Source organism: Podarcis pityusensis (assembly GCF_964106645.2).
Source record: "Podarcis pityusensis genome assembly, chromosome: 4".
Lineage (NCBI taxonomy): Eukaryota > Metazoa > Chordata > Lepidosauria > Squamata > Lacertidae > Podarcis > Podarcis pityusensis.
Window position 1 is genome coordinate 44531793 of NC_138027.1, and position 23644 is coordinate 44555436.

The following is a 23644-nucleotide window of genomic DNA, read 5'->3' on the forward strand; positions in this document are numbered from 1 at the left end:
GTAGAAGGGCTTGCAGATGAAAGCTAAATTTTAGCCTACTTTACATATGTGTATGGAAAGGGAACCCAAATATTTCTGCATTATCTGTATTTTAGTGTGCATGTAAACTCTTGGCATTTTCCATTGTACATATGAGATTGATGAAGACCAATACAGTGGTGCCTCGCAAGACGAAATTAATCCGTTCCGCGAGTCTCTTCGTCTTGCGGTTTTTTTCGTCTTGCGAAGCACGGCTATTAGCGGCTTAGCGGCTATTAGCGGCTTAGTGGCTATTAGAGGCTTAGCGGCTTTAAGAAAAAGGAAACAAACTCGCAAGAACTCGCAAGACGTTTCGTCTTGCGAAGCAAGCCCATAGGGAAATTCATCTTGCGGAACGACTCAAAAAACGCAAAACCCTTTCGTCTAGCGAGTTTTTCGTCTTGCGAGGCATTCGTCTTGCGGGGCACCACTGTAGAATCCACTGTGAATTAATGGTACTTTTCACCTTGAATTATGCTAGACCACTATATAGTGTACAGTTTTTGAGTCAAATTCCCTAGCTCCCATTTTCCTGTTGTGAATCGCAAGTCTCAGTGGTTTTCAATCAATTCGGTCCATTGCTAGTTTGTCCAGGGCATCAATGCAGTCTCAACACTGTGAACTGAACATAAGCTTAGTCAAAGCAAAACTGAATTCTTATTCAAGCAAATGTTATTGGAAAATTTGTTTGAGAGATGCACCCAGTGGTAGCATTTGCCGCTGTTTCTTGTGTGCTCTCTACATTTATTTTGACTCAGTGGAAATCAGATTAGGATTTAATGAAGTGAAAATACATCATACATTCTCAACACAAATAATTGCTTACAGAAAATTCAACATGCCTTTTTAATATTAAGAGAGGGGAAAAATAAATCTCCTAATGGAGAAACCAATGCACAAGATATCTTTTATTTTTATTTATTTATTTGTACTCCATCCTTCCTCCTGTAGCAGCCCAGGGCACTGTACGACGTAGTCAAAAATAGAATGTTTTTCTAGCCTATTAAAATAAAAGTAATTTTAAAAATAGTAGAAAATAATATCAGCTAAAAACAATTTACTCAGTAGAACAGACATTGACTATACTAGGCCATCAAACCCGAATCGCCTATCTCCAAATGTCTAGACAAACAAGTGCATATTTAATTTAAATCAAAATGTTGATGGGGATAGTGGGACAAATGCAACTCTATGGGGAAAGAAGTTCCACAGAGAAGACTGTATCTTGTGTCACTCACAAATGAGCTAAACCCATCAACAGGAAACACACACACACGGTAACGCACATGCGTTAAAGAACTACAGTATGCATAATCTGAACTTTGTTGCCATTTTTGCCACACTGCTTCCCAGCAGGATTTTGCCTCCAAGAGTGTGAATCACTGACATGAAAACTTCAAGCACAATTCTGACTCTGTGTGTGGCATTGTCTCTCACAGTTACCTGTGTCTTCATTTAACCAGCTTCTACCACAGTGTTAAAACTCAGGGAATTTATGGCAGAAAGCACCTGTTCTGTGTCTCAGAGCTTCTGTCCTCTTGAGACTTCACAAATGCACCCATACATGAGCATTTCATATAGCTGTAGTACTGTGTTGCCTACAGTGCAAGAGAACTTCATACAGTATATGAAAAATGCATTCAAAGGAACATCTAGAGTGCCTACACAGGTATTGATCAAACCATGGTGCCACTGGACGTGAAAAACCTAGGGAGAAACTCATCCACACAGCACAAGTCATGCTTTTAAGAATAGCTAGCACTGTCAGCATACACTGAGAAGGCCTCTCACTCCTGCTTTTTTCTGATCCAGGCTGTGAATTTCATCCAAGTAGATGAAGATTTCAGTCATGTCTTGGAAATGTGTGTTCAACCCTCTGGCAAGAAATGATGGCGTTTCACATTCTATGGACTTTAAAAGGTTATGGATAGAAAATTTACCAGAACTTTCAAAAATTTGGTATACACAAAAATGAAGGAATTGCAGAAATAATGTGAAGGGCTTTTGTTGTCCTTTCTTATTTGCTTACTAAATGACTCTTAGTGCCTATTTAATTTGCATTCCTATATTATTAACTAACTTTTCATATACTATAGGCTTTTTGCCTTAAACCGTGTTGTTCATAAGTCTCTTTCACTTTGCTTTCTTCTCACTACTCAGGCTTTCAGAGAGGGACAGTCCTTTTAGCCCGTTGTTTTTCAATTGCCTGCTGTTTAATGTATTATATTTTTTAAAGTGTGCGTGTGTGTGCAAATCCTAAAAAGCTGAGGACACTATGGAAGAATATTTGTTTCTTTTTAGAGGGGAAGAGTCTTGTTGCACATGTCAAGTGTTGGGTTTAACCCATGATGATATTTTTATGTGTTGCTGACCTATGTAGTGCTAATCTACTTGGTTTAGGTCCGCATTTTGTTTTCAGCCTTCCCTGAGATCAGCATGATGAAGGGTGGGTTTATAAATACTGTGAAATACATGGATACTACACAAACCCACACGCCCCTAACATTTCCTACCAGAGGGTTCAGAAAATTTCCAGTTCCCCATACATGCAAGAGATGTTGCCCCATGTTGTAATTTTATTTTTTATTTGTGCTTTCTGGTCCGAAGAGCTGTTCCAGCAAGCAGAATATAGTCTCATCACATATAGAAAAAGAAATTCAGATGTGTGAACTTCCAATTTCCTTCTTCCAGCTTATTTTGTTTTTTTAAAGAATGGGTTGTTCCTTTACCTCCAGTGTGCATGATAATGTCACTGCACTGCCTGATGCTTTAAAAAAAAGTTTTGCAAAGGGTCACAGAGAAAGTGTTACCTCACCTGCAAGCTTTCTAGTTTTGCATACTACATGAAGCATCAAACAATTTAATAACTAGGGTGAAGGGCATACTAATGCAGATTCATAGTAGGAATGGAGCAGTATGTCAACTGGATAGCTAAGTAAATAATGTTAGATATGGCCTGAGATCTCAGGGAGATTAGCATTAAAATTCAGGTAGCTGTACTTCTTAAAGATGTAAATTTAAGCTCCCTGACATTTGCAACCTGCACCTAGAGCTTCTAATGAGCAAATAAGGTCACTTGAATGAGTCACTGGAGTGTGATTGCCCAAGGCAAAAATGTTGCTTTGTAGCTGCTTCGTTTGCTCACTGCTTTGAAGTGCAGTTATGTAACTGTCCCTGGTTATTAGAATTCAAGCTTTATATAAAATGAAGACAAAGAATTTAATTTAGGATCAGCCAAATGCCAAGCTCCATCAAGGTGCTTCATCTGTTAAGGTTAATATCAGGGAATGAGAACACTTTTCACCTACTACTGAAATGGTGTCTGGGTGGGGAGGGCTTTAGAATGAAATTCAGATTTCACATAACGTAGTAGTTGAGCGGCATGCTTTTTACTAGTTCGTTGCGGCATCTGCACAGTCCCAGGTCTAGAACTGCACATGGGTAAGGTGAGATACTGGAATATTCTGGAAAGCTTCAGAGGACACCTTGTAGAACGACTCCCGGTAAGCAAAACTTTAATTTTTATTTTTAAAAGCAGAGTGAAATAATTTCAGTATCGCTGATGCATTTAAGTTGTTTTCACAACCTTTTGTGCTACAGACAGCTTAGACAAATGAAAAAAATAATTATTGGTCATTGTAAATAAAATAGAAAACAGACAAGTGACTATAATAATCTCCAATGCATTCAGACTGGTAGAAAATGTATTCACAAAACAAACCATTAATGCCTTTTCTGCATATATGTTGCACTATAAAACTGAGTTTCTTTTGCTTGGACGCAATTAATAGAGAACTCTCATGCCTATCACAAACAAGACCCCCACTTGAAACATCCAATTTGTCCCTGGACACATGAGGCAGCTGCTACCTTGCTGATGGGGGCCTCGGTCTGGTCAGTATCAGGACACAGCTGTGAATAGTGTATATCCAGGTAGTAGATAGATGTGGTAAAATAACATTTAAAAACCCTGTTGCTTTTCACGGATGAAGGCCAGGTGAAAAATCTTCTTGGCCACACAAGATAGGGTTCATAGGAATGAAACAAAAGGAAATCCTTTTTCAGTCACAGCTTATCGCAGCAGGGCACATTTGCAAACTGAAGAAACTGTCATAGTGCCACACACACGTATATACTTCAGGGAACCAGGCAGAGGGCCTTCTCGGTAGTCACACCCACCCTGTGGAATGCCCTCCCATTAAATGTCAAGGAAATAAACAACTATTTGACTTTTAGAAGACATCGGAAGGCAGCCCTGTATAGAGAAGTTTTTAATGTTTGGTGTCATATTGTGTTTTTATTTGTTGGAAGCCGCCCAGAGTGCCTGGGGTAACCCAGTCAGATGGGCAGCATATAAATTTATTATTATTATTATTATTTAGCTCGTATGTGTGCATGTTTTGCTCTTCCTCCCCTCCCCAACTCCCCACCACTAGCAATTAGGCGTTTCTAAACCTAATGTTGGGGGTGATCTTCCTGGAGAGTGCGGTTGGGGAGTCAGGAAGCTTTCCCTCCCAGCTGCAAACTCCAGAAAGGAGATTCACAAAAATCCCCTCTCACAAGAATTAGGCACGAAAAACCCCCAAGTTCTTTCCAAGCCTAATTACAGTGGGGAAGAGTGGTTTCATAGCAACATTACAGCTGAGAAGGAAGAATTAAGCCTTAGCTTAATTTGGTGACCCATGGGTTGGGGAGGGACATAAATCAGCAGCTGTGGATTCTCCTTCTCTCCCCCCCCCCACAAGTACTGTACAACATGTAATTATTTCATTACACCAGAGGCTTCAATATTTTAGTGGCTCGACAATACAATACAAAAGATGCTGTTCTCATTTTATTTTATCCTTTTAGTTTATGCAAAAGTTGCTTCAGCCTTTGTTGTGACCTCTATTTAAAATGAAATAACCAGATCAGCTGTCACAAAAAGAATCACATCCTTACAACTTCACAAATATTCTTCTGAATCTAGACATCTACATGATTGGAGGTCTTATGATAATGCCAATGATCTGTATTATCCTTATGTCACGTTTTTTGGTGTTTTTGAAGTATTTTGGATTAGGAAAGAGGGTCACATTAGGGATATAGCCTTATACCAGATCAGACTGTTAGGCCATCTGGCTCAGTGTTTTTTGTGCTTGGAGTAGCACTGGCTAAACCCATCTGGCGATGACTAGGATTGAACCTGACCTCTAGGATTGAACCTGGCCCATCTTGCCTGCAGAGTGTATGCTCTGCTGCTGTGCTCCACCCCTTTCTCAGAGCTACAGTCCTTTCCGAGAATATTACAGCAGTTGAAACTTGCCATTAAAATATTTTCCTAGAGGACTGTTTTATCTGTGACAGACCAGAACCGTTTCTTTTCTAAGATTCATGACGAATGTCTACAGAAATGAAATCAGAAAGGAAGGAAGCTAATAGTTCCCCCATTAATACTTTGATCAATGCTGGCATGCCACATTTTTCAGCAATTGGGCATAAATTCTCATCAGCCTTCTCTAAACAAAAGGTCTTAATTATGCCGTATCATAATCTTCATAAATGACAATTATCGTTTATGCTACGGGTGAAATACTAATTTTCTGCTTTATATGTGGTTTGAATTTACCTAATGATGCTTTATGTGTCATTAAGCCGGCATAAGGGTTTTTTTTTTGAAAAATAATGCTTTGCTTTAAGAATTAGTTTGAAAACATCAAAAGCATAATAATTAAGTACGTCATATAATAGATAATCACAAGATTCTCATTTTAAGCTCACTCTATGCATGGGTTCATTGGGTTTGTTCGTTTGTTATATATAACGAACAGTAAGGATAATGCATTTTGTTTTGTTTTCAGACGGATTGTCTTTGGTCTCTCTTCTGTACTTGAGCTAGAGTAGAAGATGAAAATAATGGTATTATACAAGAAGCAATGGAAGTACTTCTTAGTCCTCATTTCAAGTATGAATGACAGAAACCTGTCCAGGTCTGAGGTATAATTGGGATGAACCTGAATGAATTAGTCTGAGAAATCTATTGGTTATTAAAAAAATATCTTTGTGGTATGCATAACATCACTGCCTATGAAGAAACTCCAGTGGAGTAGTTGACATGTTCCATCTAAGGTTGGTGTCTGCAACTGTGAGCCCTCAGGCTGAATGAAGTTGTATGCATGCACCCCAGTTGCTTTCCATCTCCCTCTTGTTTATACTACTGGAGGGTGATTGAAGGGAGGACAGGCAGAGACTTAGGAGTATGTAGTCATATTATACCCTCAGCCTGCATTAATAGTTTCCTGTGGTAGCTGCAATGGTAGGGCTGCCTATACAACGTGCAGGAAATGTTACGTGGCTTCCACAGAATCGTATTGGCCTGAATATAAGCCTCACTTTTTTTTCCAAACTCCAACTGTGAAAAGTTAAAGTGCGGCTTAAATTCACGACCTTGCAACATTTGGCATTTACAATATTGCTGCTGAAACAGACATACAATAAAACGGGAACAGGTGTGAGTGCCTGCAGAATTTTAAGGGAGCGGCTTATATTCGAGTATTGTCTTTTTTTCGCCCCTCCCCCCTTAAATTTTAAAGGTGCGGCTTATATTCGGATGCAGCTTATATTCAGGCCAGTACGGTATATCATCTCCATATCATGTGACGCTGACATGGACACACATGCTATGCAGAAACTTTCTCAGTGACTTTTAGGCAGGAATTAGGGAATTGGCTCAATTCCCACACCAGAGACTTTTAGATATTTTCAAACGCTAAAGGAATTGAACCCACAGTGAACTTATTTTGGAACAGTTTGGGTCTCTTTGTACAAAAACTGTTTTTCTGTTCCTTTCTCCATTTGTGAAAAATTTCTTAACATGTTTATGAGTAATTTTATTACAGCAAATTGAGAGAGATATAGAGTGGAGCAAGAGGAAAATATCATTAGGTAAATATAGCATTGTTAGAATTACTTCCATAGCCTTGCTTAGGGAGATGTGACCATATATATTATTCTTAAAATTAACAAAGCTATAAACATTTTCATTTGCTGGTAAATAAATTTAAAGCAGCCTTTAAAGATGTCAGAGCTTTCGGCAACAATGATGAATTATAAAATGTAACATATACTGTAGAAATGCCGGTGGGAAACATTATGCTCACATTCATAAACTACAGTGACACAGTAGAAGCATTTGCTGGTGCTGAGTTTTAAAAGGCACCAGAGAGACTATCTGAAGTTCTTCTTTATAGGTCTCTGTGTGGTCTGTGACAATAAAACAAGGAGCCATTTAGGCATATTTATAAAATAGAGTGTGCCAGTGTTTTAGATTTTCCGGCTTTCGGAGCTTGGCATTATATGAAAGGCAATAGAGTTAGCAGTTAAAAACTGAGGAAAAACTATAGCCTAAAACTAGGTATGAACTATATTAATATTAACTCTTTTAGAATTTTATATGGTCCAGTATCTCTAGTAAGCCCGCAGATGCTCTGATGTACACACTGGAGCCAGAGTTACCCTATTCACTTTGGTACAAGAGAGTGCTCTCCAAGAATAATAATATAAATGAAATGGGAAGCCCCAGTACTGGAGTCTTGGACAGTTTGGGTGGTTGTATGTTCTGTGGTTTCTTTCAAACAGACAAAAGTGCTGTGGGATTTTGAAAGCCAACTGCCTTATTGTGATATGAGTTTCTATAGGCAAAAGCCTGCTTCATCACATGGTGAAACTGGTACAAGTTTGTGTTTTATATATGCATATATTGGTTGAAGTACAATGGAAGGGAAAGCAAGTTAACAAGGTGAAAACTAAAGATAACAGGAATGCAAAAAGCATATCTCAATCCCTTGGCTGTGAAATATGAATATATTATCTAAACATCTCTGTTTGCTAGAGCATCAAAGCATGAATACTAACAACGGTTTCTGGAAAACAAAGATGGGAGACATACTTTTTCGTAGAGAGAGACCCAACAAGAATTCATATTTAAACCTTAGGAAATGGTGTCAAACAGCATAATGATCAGTCCTGATAGTTGTTATATATGCTGTTGCTACATCAGTTAGAGTCATGACTGGGATGGTGCAGTTTGGTTTGTCATTGCTGGAAAAGTATGGAAGAAGTTCAGAGTCATTTAATTCTGCATGTGTGGCTTTTTTTACTCTGTGTTCTAGCAGAAAGCATGTTAGCACTCATGGTCATGGTATGGGAAGTTAAGTATGCCCATGTGGTGAGGAGAGCTTGCTTGAGCAACATGGAAATGTAGAGTGCAGCATTTTCTCTGAGGCAGCTGTGCCAGGTGTAACCATCAACAGTCAAACCAAGTACAAAGATTTAGCTGAGAAGCAGGCTTTGGTTGTTGAAGTCATAAAGCTGCTGCTTCAAGAGCAAAAAGTAGACTATGAACCATCTGTGGTGTTTCCCCCGACGTGGTTGTAATTGTGTGGAGGAAGAGAGCAGAGACCTGAGTTCTTGCTGCAATATTCTGAAGAGGGAAGCTAGGTTCAGTGGCCCTCTGGTCACACGTTGGGGCAGCAAGTGCCTGTACAGCAGAGCCTACTGTATATGTATAATATCTCCACATTATCATGGTTCCATATTATGAAGAGAGCCCACACTCATACAACAAACTTCCTTCTACAGTGGTACCTCAGTTACAGAAGCTTCAGGTTATAGACGCTTCAGGTTACAGACTCCACTAACCCAGAAATAGTACCTCGGGTTAAGAACTTTGCTTCAGGATGAGAACAGAAATTGCGCGGCGGCAGCACGGCGGCAGCGGGAGGCCCCATTAGCTAAAGTGGTACCTCAGGTTAAGAATAGTTTCAGGTTAAGAACGGACCTCCAGAATGAATTAAGTTCTTAACCCGAGGTACCACTGTATAGACCCTTTACCCAGTGGTACCATTTTTTTCTGTAGCATTGCAGCACAGGCTGTAGCATTGCAGCACAGGAGTGGAGGGCAAACCCTTCCATCTGAAATGCCGTAATGATAGAAACCATTCACACACACATCTTTTAACGGCAGCAAAAACAGTTTTGTCTCCGAAATAGATGCTGTCTAGCACCAACATAAAAGGAAAGGATTGTGTGCGGTAAATAGCTTCAAAGGTCAAGTTAACAGATTTTGCTCATTTACATGAAGACAGACAAAAGAAGCAAACATTTGAGCAACTGTGGGTGCCTTTTATTTGTTATATGAAACAACAATCTAATACAGATATTAATTACTGAGCATTTGCCATACTAGAATCGTCTTGTTGCTAAGATATCAGATGAAGCATCTTGCGTATATTCATCTTTATTAATAAAATGTAAATGTCAAATTATTGTTTTCTTTTGTTGATTAATCCTGCCTTCCTCTCCAAGAAGCTCAGGGTGGTAAACTACAAAAAAGCAACACAAAATATAAATAAAAATATAAAATATTCCCCCAGCTAAAAAAGTTCAAGGTTTTCATAGTGAGCTAGCACCTTTTGCTGATAAAATATTATTCATCAATATTTATAATGTGTTTATTATGTTATACATATGTTGTGTATATTTGTAATAAAAATGTTCAAAAAGGAAAGAAAATACAGTGGTACCTTGGTTTACAACCATAATCCATTCTGGAGGTCTGTTTGTAAACCAAAACAGGTTGTAACCCAAGGCGCACTTTCACCAATGGGGCCTCCAAAAAATTTTTGTTCATAATCCAAAAAAAATATGGGCTGTAATCCAAAAAAAGGTTGCAAATGGGGGGACACACTTCCGGGTTTGATGCGTCTGTAATCCGAAACGTATGCAAACCAAGGTACCACTGTAGTTCCCTCTCCCTCTTTGTGCAACTATTAGGCTTGGGGCAGGACTCCCAGTGGTTCAGAGGTAAGGAAGAGTCTACACAGGCAGCCCAGGCTGGTAATTTCCCCAAACTTGATAAAAATAAAACCACACTAGTAGATTTTAAAAATAGGACAGAAGTACTATCAATAAAACTATATAGCCTAAACTCTCATGATTCATCACAATTTAGAATTGTCTCAACTTAAAATCTCTTCTTTGTTTTGAACAAAGTGCTAAATAATAAACCATTTTATGGAATGTCAGTAACATAAATAATATAATTGTTATTATCCCCCCCCCCCCAAAAAAACCCCTAAACATTTATCATGTGGCATCATTCAGAAACAAATTGGATTAGTACTGGAAATGAAGACGTTTGAGGTGAGCCACATTCTTATGACAAATCATGGAATTATGCAACCCTATGGCATTAAATTTATTTGTTTTCTCAACAACCAGACTTCCAATTTTAGCATCTTTATGCAGTATTTCAGACTTCCTTCCTGATGGTTGGGTGCATAAATAAAAACAATTGTAACTTGTTGCTAAAGCCCAATTCAGCTGAGAGAGTTGTGTCAAAAGATATAAATGATACCAATTCCGTTAGCATCGCAATCCTCAGACTTGATCAAAAGGCTGAACAAACAATGAAGCCTTAGAGCACTTTGAATCATCAAAAGAACAAGCATGGCTTCATTCTGCTCTAATCCTATTAGTGGAGGCTCCATCAGAAAGTCTTTTCCTCAGCTCAAAATTAAGGTTCTGGAACATTGTTCCAAACATGTTACTCTTCACCCTTAAGTTTTGTTTGTTTCTTTTGCCAGTAAAACTTTTTGAAAGCAAAGCCAGTTCTTGAGAGAGTTTTAAATTGCCATTACTTCATTGGGCTGGTTTGCCTGATAGAAAGTCGAACTATGGTTTGGGACGAAGCTTCTCTTTGGGAGCCCACACATTGGCCTGGTCTGGATAAGCCTTAGTTTGGTTTACTGTGTCATGCAAACTAGGCCTTTGACTTTTCTATTGAGAAACTTTTCCTTGTTGTTGTTGTTACATGCAAAGGGTGATATCCAAATAAGTCATATTTAGTAGTGCATTTATTTTCATTAGGTCTACTCTGATAATGACTTAATGTTGGGTCCCACCCACAGTGAATGATTATTTGTTATGTTAGTGCTGCTCTGTCACAAAAGAGGGTGAATTCGAAACTTTCTACAAATCCAGGTGATGAAGAGCCACTATTTTCAATTTTATTGTTACAAAATACTGTGCTTGCAAGATTATATTCTTACTAAACTTTTAGTAAAACAGATGACTAGTAAATCTGCGGGATACATTTGCTGCTATAGTTGATAGTATTCTGTTACATGTAGTTGGGTAATAGACTGCACTTTTTCTTTTAGAGTGATGTTTTAGAGTAGTGTGGCAAACACAGTTGGGATCTCTAGGTGTTATATTACATGAAAAGTTCATTTCGGTAGTTTTAAGTTGCTTTGGTTCCATTCATTATTAACTGTTTTCAGTTTATACCGAGTGTAAATTCCTTAACCGTTACCTTAAGTATAAAATTGCACTGGATTCTGATGCTCCGGAGTATGCAGGACATAACAGACTGGACCATAATACAGAATTCTTCTCACAGGAGTATGGACATAACTGTCGGCCTAATTCTCTTTTGGTAAGTACATTTTTTTCTACTTCACTTCTGCAAAGGTATGTCTGCAGTGATAGTTAACATTTTAAATTCCCTATTAAAAACCTGCATTATGCCTTTTGTCTCTGAAATATGACTACTGAAGTTTGCATGAAAATCTTAAGATTAAACTAAAGGTCATTAGTGACTTGGGCCAACTGATAGTTGGACAATAATGTTCCCCAATATCCTATATCAAGTATAACTGAACAAGATACAACAATTATCTGAAATAACTAAGCTTGAAACCATTTTAGTGTGCATTTTCTTTCTCATGCTGTTTATTTTCATGTCTCAGTAGCTTGCATGTTTTCCTATTTGCTTTTACATATAAACTTTGAATTTTGCTCTGTGTGTGTTTGAGTCTGGCTGCATGAACAGGCCTCAACATCCTAATTTTTCCAGTAGTGACTTAGGGAACCCCCTAAACAAGGAATAACAAATTACTAGTTTGACAATTCTTCAAAGTTCTGTAGATACATATGCTTTTTTTCCCCCTTAGGGTTCCGTGAATTATTTTCACTTTCGGTTATACTTAGCAATGTCTAAACCATACCTCTCTTTTTTTCCCTTGGTGACCTAAAAACATGATAGTATGTGGGGAGAATATTTTTGCTCCTTTGATTCATTGGCTTACACACAATGATAGTCCTACTTAGAGTAGACCCAATAGACAGCTGATTTAGGTCCATTAAATTCAGAACATCTAGTCTGAGTTGGATACAAGTCATTGTTTCAGTTCTATTTTACATTTATAACCATATCCCATTACCCTGATACACTTTATTTCTTACAAATTATCAGTTCACTATATTGGCTATACTTTAATACTGTGATCCAAAGAGGTATGTGAATAGTCTCTTTACATGCTTGCATTTTTTCGTAGATCATTCTTTTGAGTTCTTCCAGTACACTTGGACTCATCTCTAAATTTACTTACGCATTTACATTATATATGGGCTTTTTACCATCTTCACTTTTCTTAGCAACTTGCTGAAGAAAATGGTTACATCACTAGAAATTTGAAGCCCTTCTCACAAATATTAGTATAATGGGTGCATCCATTCCAGACTTGCAGGCCTTACAGGATAAGACAGCTGACCACATTCCTGGCTCATAGTTCAGTTTGGGTATGCACCAACCAGACCTTTGTTTGGTTTGGTTTGGACCTTAGTTTGGTGCTTCAGAAACAGCCTGATTCAGAGGCTGCCCCTTTTTGGAATAAACAAATTGTCATGCCTTTCCATACACTACTATTAAATAGCTAGTATTTGGGGGGGGGGGGGAGTGGTTGCAGGGAGGAGGTTTGACAGACATTGATGAAATTTGAAGGCATAACTTTGTTAAGCCAAGCAAACAGTGAATGTGTACAGATTCTTATTTTGAATTTAAAGCTATATTAGAACTTTTCAGAGAAATTGCATTTGATTCATATTGCATCTAACCATTTCAACATAGGCAAATTTGTATTCTGAAGCTTTGTGGCATCACTAATTAGTGTCCCCCAACCCCATTCTGTATGGATTAGAGGTGTAACTCTGCCAATATCAAGTTGTTTATCCTACAATTACCATACCATGTTAAGCATTATAACCTTTGTTAATAAAATCCCCAAATTGTTTCTAACTTAATTTTTCTTTCTCTTTGAGGAAATAGGAAGTTTTGGTTACCCAAGTTTTGTACCGCTTTAAACCTTTAAAACATCGTGAATGGTTAGTTTACGATTTCTGGAAGAAATGTATATTTATTCTGCTGCTACATTTTGCATTCAGTGGAAAATTAAGTATCGATTTCACACACACAACAGAAGCCAAAGCAACAAAATACTATGTTTTGGTCAAAAATCAAATTGAATCCCAAGAAACAACACAATAATACCATTATCCCATTTCCCCTTCCACTACTCTAGCAGTAAACATTAACACAGCTAACAGTGTAAGACAATAATTGTGTGTCTTATTAACCATACCTTACTTCCAAGTTGGCATGAATATTGGCGATGCATAGTAGAAAATAAACATGCCCAGGGGCTAAAACTATGGTTAAGAAGGATCTTGGCAAGTGCATGTGAAATAAAGCATGTAGGGTGGGCAAGGAGATGGGAGCCAAGTAATGAATGAACTAATATAGTTTTGAAGTAGCTGCAGGTTGTGGCATGGCAAGTGCACTACTATGTTAGTTACAAAGCCCAAAAGTTTGGGTCACACTTCTCCTTTATATCCTTCAGCAACCCAATTCACTGAGTGCAAGTGATCGCCAGCCCCGAGGACAACAGCACACATACTACCTGGAGGTAAAGTTGCAGATAAAAGTGTGCCAGCCAAAACTGTAGCACTTCCCTCCCCCTCCGAAGGGCAGGATCCTTTTCTTCTGTGCCTGGAGCCAATTTAATTTTAATCCCCACCCCACCACCATAGGACCATAGATCAATTGTAGAGCATCTGCTCTGCATGCAGAAGGTGCCAGGTTTAGTCCCTGGTATCTCCAGGTCATGCTGGCAAAAGCCCTATCTGTCTGAAATCCTGGAAGGCCACAGCTAATCATGGTAGACAATACTGAGCCAGAGGGAACAGTGGTCTGACAGAGTATATGGGAGCTTCTAGCACAGCAGGCCATGTATTGTGCATCTGAATTTACAGAAACAAATGTTGATATTTCTGTAAGCTATAGACTGTACAGTGGTTTGCTAAAAATAACACTTTTGTTCCATGTTTGTGAGCTGAAGGAGCCTTGATCAGCTGACAAGCAGATCTCAAAATTCTGTTCATTTCTCTCTCCCCCCCCCCCACCCTTATCACAGCTCATGCTATTCAGAACAATTCCATCCAGCAGCAATGGTGTACAAGCAGAGCTCTACACACCATTTTCTGGAATCTGCCCATTCACAAATCAGCAGCAACTAAAAAGGGGGAAAGGTGGATCACACAGTTCTTTAGAGCAGTGTTTCCCAACCTTGGGCCTCCAGCTGTTTTCGAACTACAATTCCCATCATCCCTGACCACTGGTCTTGCTAGCTGAGGATTATGGAAGTTGTAGTCCAAAAACAGCTGGAGGCCCAAGGTTGGGAAATGCTGCTTTAGAGAATCCAAGAACCAACTAGTATATCTTAAGCCATGTTTGTGTATTACTTATGTACTGGGTGTTATTGTGATTACTTTGGAGCAAGGACAGTTCCTCAAACACACTCCTGGTCACGTGTAGGGGGCCATACAATTGGGACATTGAGTTATGCGGGTGCCCCAGTTGCACAGAGCCCCTACATGTGAATAGAAGCACACTTCTGCTTTAGACAACTGTGGCAACAGACAGTTGTTTGAGGAAGGTGATGTGATGTCAGAGACTGGACTAAAAGTACAGTCCCACTCCAAGTAAGCAATATCTACAGATGAGTAATACATGAATGGGGGAAAGAGTCATTTCCATTCTCATAATATCAAAGTTGAAGAGAGCAGGGGAGCTTGCTTGTTTCTGGTTCCTGGCCAAAAATGGGCCTTCATTTCCTGGAACTACCTGCAAAATCCAGACCACAGTATGCATCACCAGTGGAGAGGACATGCATAGCAGAAAGATGCAAGCTGAGCATACAGCTCCTATTTTGAGACATGCAGGTGATCTAAAATACATGTTTCATTGGAAGCTCCCATGGTGTATAATCAGCAATGGTGGGGATTCTGCTGCAAATCCCAAATATTTTATATAATTCCAGCAGTAAGTATGTTCTGTCTCTAGTTGAGGGCAGTACCTGTAGCCCCAAGGAGATGGAAGAACAATGCAGAACCAAACTTATGTAATTCTGTTAGAAGTGATTTTATAATGGCTATGCACTTTAGCTAAGGCTGCCAAGATCCATTCGCTTGAAGCACTTAGGTGTTTCCATGCACCAGAAGAAAAACAACATCAACAAGCCCACATAAAATGCCAAGTACAAATTTGCAAGAGTGTATTTGTGATCCAAATAGCATCTGTGGTGGGATAAGGCTATTTTAATTCTGTCCGAGGGAAAAGAAAAGGGAAAAGCGGGAGGAGAGTGTCCTGTGAAAAATACGTGAGAAAAAGCAAGTGATAAATTGAAGTTGTAAGGTTCATTACACCGAGAAGTTGCTTACTTCAGTTACGGTAATGGCATATGGGCAGACACGCAGTCTGTTATACAGGAACAGGTTTTAAAGCTATTAACAGTTTTAAAATCCAACAAGGCTAGCTGGGATTCAGATACATGTTAATTATCCAAACGCCTCATTTCTCCACTCATCACTAATCCAAATAATATTTTCCTTGCTGTTTTTGCTTCCTTCCTGACTTATCTCTTTCAAGGTCGTTCATCATTACTTCAGTACTTACAACCAAATGGTACTCATTTGCTAACTGTTTTTAATTATGTAAGGGGTGACCTTTTTGATAAACGTGTTTTTATTTGCCAATTCCTTAACTCAAGATAAACCCTACTTTTCTTCCTTTTTGTTACCTGCGATATAAATGGAGGGTGGTGCTGTAGGTAGTTTATTGTGTACTTCTACATAAGAACATCAGGCGAGATGGCTGGATCATCTAGTCCAATGTCCAGTTCTCACAGTGCTCAACTAGATGCCTGTAGGAAACTACAACTGGACATGAGCACAACAGCACTTTGTCTATACTGCTAATACGTTTTGTGGAGCCCTGTAATCATTCAGAGGTATCACTCAGCTATGAGTGATTGCCACAGAAGAAGAAGAATCATGTTCCACAAACTATGTTAAAAAATTGGAAAAAATACAGAGAGCTGCAGATACAATGTCAAGTTTTGTTCAATTGCTTTTATTTTTCCTTAAAAAAATAATAATGCACATGTTTCTTGTAGTCCAGTGAGTTGGCTCCAAAGACTGTTCCTTTCCTTTTATGGAAGGAGTCTTCTTATGATGTAAGAAGTATGTATTTGAATCGAGTGAGGAGCTTTATAAATAAGAAGTCAGCAAGTGTGGAGGGACTGATCTTTAGTAGGTATTGAAAGTATATGGCACAGTTCTACCGCTGAAGTTGAACAGCTCAACAGTGCAAGCCTCTAAATGTCTACTCAGAATTAAGTCCTCCAGGTAAGTGCTTGTAATCCTAGGCAAGTAAGCCACAAGGATAGGAGATACCTTGTAACATTTTTATAAGCCATTCTTGACTTTTTTGAGAAAGACCGGTACAACAAAGTAGCAAATATCCACTTTTCAGAGGTGATAAGTATATGCTGACCATTTTGTATTTCCATATTTTCCATGGATTCATGGCATGCATTCATTAGTTGATAGTTTCTGTGCATTATTCTGTGGCAGCCACTCATTTAGCTGTATTTTTATTTTCACCTCTTTTTTCCCACCTGTTCTAATGCACAAATTAATGTGGTCATTTATTTACATTAAATCAGGTACTTTTCAGAACAAATGCTTGCTGTTTTGTACATTTCATTGCACACCCAATGGAATGTTCATGCCGTTAGTTTGATGTGGCAGGCCACACTTTGAATGAATGGCTGTTTGGAGGAGCTGTGTTTTTCACTAATTTCTTTGTCTTCCTGGAGGATGGCATGTTGAATCTATCAGAACGGTCTGCTCCCAGAGGCTAATGGAATCTGATAAGATACTTGAGTGCCCTTAGGGAGTTTCCACTTTGCGCAGCTGTCCTGTCAGAGCTCTAATCTCTCTGTGGAACGCTGAGATGACTCAGGCACTTGACACGATCATAACTAAGTGCCCTCACCCAGAGTGCAGATCCAGTTAGCTCCCTGTTTTATCAGACATCTGAGGGGAATGGAGCAGGATGGGAGATGAGCAGTGATGGTAGTGAAGAAACTTATCCACCAGCCATGGAGTGTTACCCAGTCAGTCACAAATGTCGCCTTCTTGAGTAAAGTATAGCTGAGAGTGTTTTCTTTGCTCTTCCTTTTGGGTAAGACGTTATCTATACCTGTTTCAATCCAGTTTTAGGCCTGGTTTTGGCACAGAAGCTGCCTTTCTGCTTTAATGAAAGACAGGTGGAATGTAACCCTGATAGTTGTTATCTTGGACCTTTCAGTGGCCTTCAGCCACGGCATCTTTTTTGGACTAGTTTTGTGAACATGGCATTTGAGGCACAGAGGTAAGCTAATTCCACTCCTGCCCGAAGTGCCATTTCCAGAAGGTGTTATTGAGAGACAACAGCACAATCCCTGCAGAGTCTTGCTGCCAAGGAGTGTGGTGGAGTCTCCTTCTTTGGAGGTCTTTAAGCAGAGGCTTGACAACCATATGTCAGGAGTGCTCTGATGGTGTTTCCTGCTTGGCAGGGGGTTGGACTCGATGGCCCTTGTGGTCTCTTCCAACTCTATGATTCTGTGATTCTATGATCTAGTGCCCTGTACTTTTCAGCATCTACATGAACCAACTGAAAGAGGATTTTGGCGTGAATTGCCACCAATATGCTATTACCCATGTGTTATAGGTGAGACAGCGGATATTCTGAATTGATACTTGGCGTTGGCAATGGTTTGGGTAAGAGCCAACAAAAAGCTCAGTTCTGACAGTGCAAGGGTTCTGTGGATGGTGGTTCTTCTGCTTCGGGAGAAAGTTTTCAACCTTTGTTGTATTTTATTGTCTTTGTGCGCTGGAAACTGACAAGGAGTCAGCAATGAAGGATGCTACATCAGTCTTCTGAATAGAATGTTTTCCATCCTAGGAATAAAAGGGAAGTGAATGTCTGGGGCAGATATTATGTCCAGATACTGTCAGAAGCATAAGTGCTGTTTAAAAAAATAGGGCTAGGTTAGAACAATTGAAGCTAATTGAAATATAGGGCCCTTAACAGGCATCTTGTCTAAATATACTTTCTCACAGACCTCTTTACGGATATACTGAGCCCATTTGGTACAGCAACTAAAGTGGTAGTTTGGGGGTTAACAATTATGATTCTGTTCCTTCCCAGTTAATTTGAGTGGTGTTGGGCAAGTCATTAAGTCTTATCTAACCTACCTCACCACGCAAGTTCTTTGCTTGACCAAAATCAAATGGCTATAAAGAAATACAGTATACAAATGGGTTTTTTAAAAAAAGAAGAATCAGTAGGAAAATTATGAAAATGCATGTTTCTTGCATGTAAATTCATCCCTCATGACAGTAATACATACATTTTTTTCCCCTTTGTGTGTAAACTGTTCAGGAAAATTGTCATGTGAAAGAAGCCCAACTAATTCATGGTATGCAAGTCTTCAGCAGCACTTCTTAATATAAGCGACTAAGCTGTGTAATCCCTTAATGGAAGAAAGAGAGTTTGTCCTTGGAGACTAATATTTCCAGAGAATCAATATTTGGGATTCAAAGATCTGGTTCGTAATAGAGCATTGACAAAATTATCAAATCGCTGTGAGGAGTCCTTTGGATCCAACCCATTAGTTTTCTGACAAGGATTTATATATTGACTTTGGAGGATGTAATATAGGCTTCTTCTTTTTTGTAGTTTGCCTTTTTAAATAGACATTTGCATAGACCAAGGGTTTGTAACTAGAAGATACACGGTTTTAAAACAGGGAACAGATTGGCAAAGATGATCTGCCAAATATGTTTTGGTATCATTGTTGCATCCTCATAGCTGTGCGTCCTCCCCTGTTCGTTTGTCTGCCTTTTGTCCCTAAAGATCATCAGTGGAAAGGGGGACGAAAGGGGGAAATGGAGAGGGAGAGAGAGATAAGACAGAAAGTGCAAGAACCAAAAGGTGAAAGGAGAAACAGATAGCCTTCTTCATCCAAGCCGTACCAGCTGTGCCTTTATCAGGAACAGGATACGAAAAACAGTGCTGGCAAAATCTGCCTAAACTGCATGTGCTATATTAGAATAAATACCTCTGTAACCTCCAAGGATTATATACCAAACCCATTCATACATCACTTGAATAAGTAGGCTTCCTAGATAGTTTTTTTAAAAATTAATTAGAACATTTTAGCTTTCAGCTGAACAGACTCTTCATAGTGCCTATGAGTACACTCTAAAAACTTCAGACATGTAATGCACACGACTGAACTATATCTGCTAGTACAGCCTTCACCAACTTGGTGCCCTCCAGATGTTTTGAACCATGTCTCTTATCAGTCCCAGCCAGCACAGCTTTTCTGAAAAACAAACTATGGAAGTAATGGGTTTCTCTTTCATTCCCTGTGTAGGGTCGCCAAGCAAACCGCATAATCATAATTTGTCATAATAATATATGACCAGTTAAGTCATACTTTTTGATGCTTGACCTCAGGTTGGAGATCTTTGTTTTATAGTTTGTCATCTTTTACACAGAAAAGGGGGCTCAACGTAGGCTTGGTTGTATAACAATCATATATAATTTATTTACATCAGGCCATTTTTAAATACAGTTCATTTGTCTATGTAGTTACTATGTTTTTAATCCTTTTTAAAGAAAACATTGTCTCCCAAAGTGGCTTACATCTTTTTTTTTAAAGTGTCAGGCACTGTCAGAAGGCTGACAAAATCACACAAGGGAAAGGAGAGGAGAGGAAAGGCTTTTAAAAGCCAGAATGCAGAGCCAGAAGTTTACATCCTGCCGAAGACCTACAGATTTTCTCTTGCTGGGGTTCTTGCGTGAATAATAGTTAGTCCATGAGTGGGGTCAGAGTGCCCTTTCCTCTTGCTTTTGCAGTCCCAGGGCACTGGCAGCTGGAGATGAGTATTTCTTTTGGCAAGCAGGAAGAAAGAATCAAGCTTCTTCAGTGAGGCTAGGTTGTCCTTCCACATGTCATCTTATTTTTGGATGGCAGGGAACACAGCCTTTCAGGTATCCTGATACTACAATTAAAAATAATTAAAGCTGGGGGTTTTAAAAGGAATTTCCATTCTTAAAAAAATATTAATCCCAAAATCTGATTTTATTTTATTACTAAATTAGGTGTGTAATACCAGTTTCTAAAGCACATACCTGCTTAATGCACCTGTTCATCCCCATGCAGTTCTGTGGAAGCAGATCTCTTGGTAACAAAGTTTGTGTGTGTGTGTGTGTGTGTGTGTGTGTGTGTGTGTCTGATAGCCACAAATCAGTCAGATTTTAAGGCACACAGACCTTTTCTTTTCCTGGAAGTATCTGTTTCACAGCAATCCAGTTGCCTTGATAGTAATCTTCCACATTTTTTCAGGTCCTGAAAGATGGTCTAGAATGCAGCAGCTTTTCTACATTGTGCTAATTTTCTTTGTTTCAAGCTGCCAGCTGCTTAGATCTGTGTGACTTGGTTTATCTAAAGCGATTTGGAAATAAATCCTCTGGCACTTAAAACTGCAGTAGTAAATGAGTGCAAAAAAGCTACAGCTATAATTCCCCCCCCCCCTTTGCACATACATTTGGGGGCACATGACGCTATCCCAAGTGTATTTCACATTTTCTTCCCTGCTGAGCAGATTTGTAGGAGTTATTTATCACAAAAACCTTAGGGGGGAAAACACTCTGTTCACTGGCGAGAGCTGAGATGCATTGGACATGCTACAGTCTGGTTCGATGAAGATCAGCTGTTCTTTTCCTTTTTTCCTAAAGCTGTTTGCTTTACACCTTTCATTCCGGTTGCCGACTATAAAAGCTTTTCATGCCGTCAGTCAGACTCTCACTAGGAGATAACATGGCTGAAAATAGCATTATATTAGGAATGCCAGGAGGAGGAAAGTCTTAAACACTGGCATTGTCAAACAGGAAGGCTGCAATCTTCACTCATCTGCCGACTCTTTTCTAATTGCATTGTTATTGAGTTCAGTTTACGTGATCAATTGCATTCAGCAGTCTGTAAACTACGACGTAGCAAGGTAATTGGTAAACAGAACATATCTGTCATGTTTTGAGTTGTGAATCTAATCTGTGCTCGGAAGCAGCATTGTGCGGAATATGCTGCCACAGGTTCCTTTCCACCCTTGTTAAGAGAAGTACTTCTGAAGAAGAAAAACAAAAAGTGGATCAGGTTAAATGAGATTAAAAGTTTCAGTGTCAGAATGCCAGGGGAAGAACTTAAGTCTCAACATGCAAAGGCAAACGAGTGGCTTGTTTTTCCGCTCAAGAATCAATACCATAAAACCTGCTGTATTTTCAAGTGTCTTGCTGTGTCATACCTTGCATTTACCTGTACGAAATGACATCACGGACCTGGGGCAGCTTTAATTCAGAACACAATAGAGCTCAAATGCAGTAGTAAGAGTTTGTCATTTATCACTGTACAGTGTATCGACCCGAATGTCCTCAGATGTCTGAAATCGGTGATTGTAAATCACATGGAGCCCTCTAGTGGTAATTGCATTTAAACCTATCGCCAGATCTAACTTTAGGAAGTGGCAAAGGGAAAGGAAGTGTATAATTTCTATTGCCTTGTGGGCATTGAGACAGCATGTCCCATCCATAATTGCACTCTACTTTTAATTAATATTGATGGCACATTTCATGAAAGTTCGGTTCCTAAATGTATATTTCATGTTCAAACAGTAGATCACTTATAGTACGTTATTTAGATTTATATCTTGCCCCGTCCCAAAGGCATATTGTGAACAATCTGTAAGTTTTCCTCCCTTTTCTTTTTTTTTAGGTGTACATTCCAAGCAGAGTGGCTCTAGTGCTTCAGAATATGGATATCCAAAACTGAAGACATCCATCCTACAATTAGATCCATGATGTCAAAGGCCAGGCACCATTTTGAGGAGAGAGATATCCAGGGTTTACTGTTTGGAAACTTTTCTATATGAAGATACATATTAATACTGAGAGCATTAAATATGTACCTATTGTTTGAATAAGCATTTCACAACGGGAAATTATAAACAAAGAAATAAGCATTTAAAATCAGAGGAAAGAAAAGTGCATTGTTGACAACTCGACGGATTGTTAACAGACTTAGATTTCAGAACAGCTGGTATCCTCAAAGTAACTCTTCCAGTATTTTATGAGAAATAATTCAAAAACTGCCTTCACTGTTTTCAACTATTTGCTTCAATCCCATTTATAATTTTGGTACTGAATGCAGGTTTTTCATTAGATGACATTTTGTGTTAGAAATAAATAAATAACTAAATAATGGTGTTGTTGCCTTCAAAGGCGGCCTTATGTATTTGTTTGACAGTGGGTTCCAAGCTTATTAAATGTTTTCAGTGTTTTCATATGTTAAACCACTAAAAAAGCAAGGTTGTTAGATTTAACAAACCTATTGGAAAAAATATATATTTTGGGGAGTGATACACCTGAAAGTACTGAGTATTATACCCTACAGAGCTTGCACATAATAATGATAATAATTTATTATTTATATGTCACCCATCTGACTGGATTGTCCCAGCCACTCTGGGCATCTTTCAACAAATTAAAACATCAAATACAGTTAAAGACATAGGCTCATGCCCAAACATACTTTTTAAAAACAAAGTCAAACAATAAATTGCTTAGAAGCAATCCAAACCCAAGATCCACCAGTATGAGTAGGCTTTGGAACTGGGGTAATTTAGGACATCATAAATTACACTGGGATTAATCATGCCAACTTCCTATAGTTTGCATTGTTCTGCTCCTCTTATTTATGTTTCATTGTATCAAAGCACATCATATCCAGTTATACAAATGGCAGGTGAAGCATGCAACTTCAGTATCATGCTTGGAAATTGCGACCTCACATCTTTATAAATCAAACTATCTAACTTGCTAACCATGAGTGAACACATATAGAACATTTCAATCAAGCTAGGTGATAATGTAAAACGTTAGCATAATAGAATTGATTCTTCACTACATATCTTGAGTGAGATCGGGCGTAGTGCGATCCTGAATCCACTTGTGTAATTGGGCTTCTCCTTCCCTCTGTGTTCCCCCCCCCCCCCAAATATCTGCTGTGTAGGATTTGAATCCACAATCTTTGTCTCACTTTGTAAACTCCGAACTGCTTGTGCCAGTATTCACAGCACACTTGTAAGTATCACAAATGTCTTTCCTAACATTTCCCCATAATTGTTCAAGAGTAAGGTTATATTGTGCCAGTGTGGTCCAATAGATATAAAAGTAGAATTTCTTCCCCTGCATCTCCAATAATGTTTCTATATTGGAACCAAATCAGCATGGGGGCAATTGGTGCGTCGGCAATCTGCCTGAGGGGCAGTCGTTGCGTCAATGATCCGGGGAGGCGATCGG

The 23644-nt window shown here is 39.0% G+C and overlaps 1 protein-coding gene across 1 annotated transcript in view; it reads left to right on the forward strand.

Moving 5' to 3' along the window:
* The window catches only part of GBE1 (1,4-alpha-glucan branching enzyme 1), a 145975-nt gene extending 122644 nt beyond the window's left edge, over positions 1–23331 (forward strand). Inside the window, exons 15-17 of the mRNA XM_081003909.1 lie at positions 11375–11494; positions 13737–13802; positions 22059–23331. Coding sequence (XP_080860035.1) covers positions 11375–11494; positions 13737–13802; positions 22059–22115 — 243 coding nt within the window. The 3' untranslated portion in view covers positions 22116–23331. The remainder of the gene's footprint in view (positions 1–11374; positions 11495–13736; positions 13803–22058) is intronic.
* Positions 23332–23644: the final 313 nt, after the last annotated feature.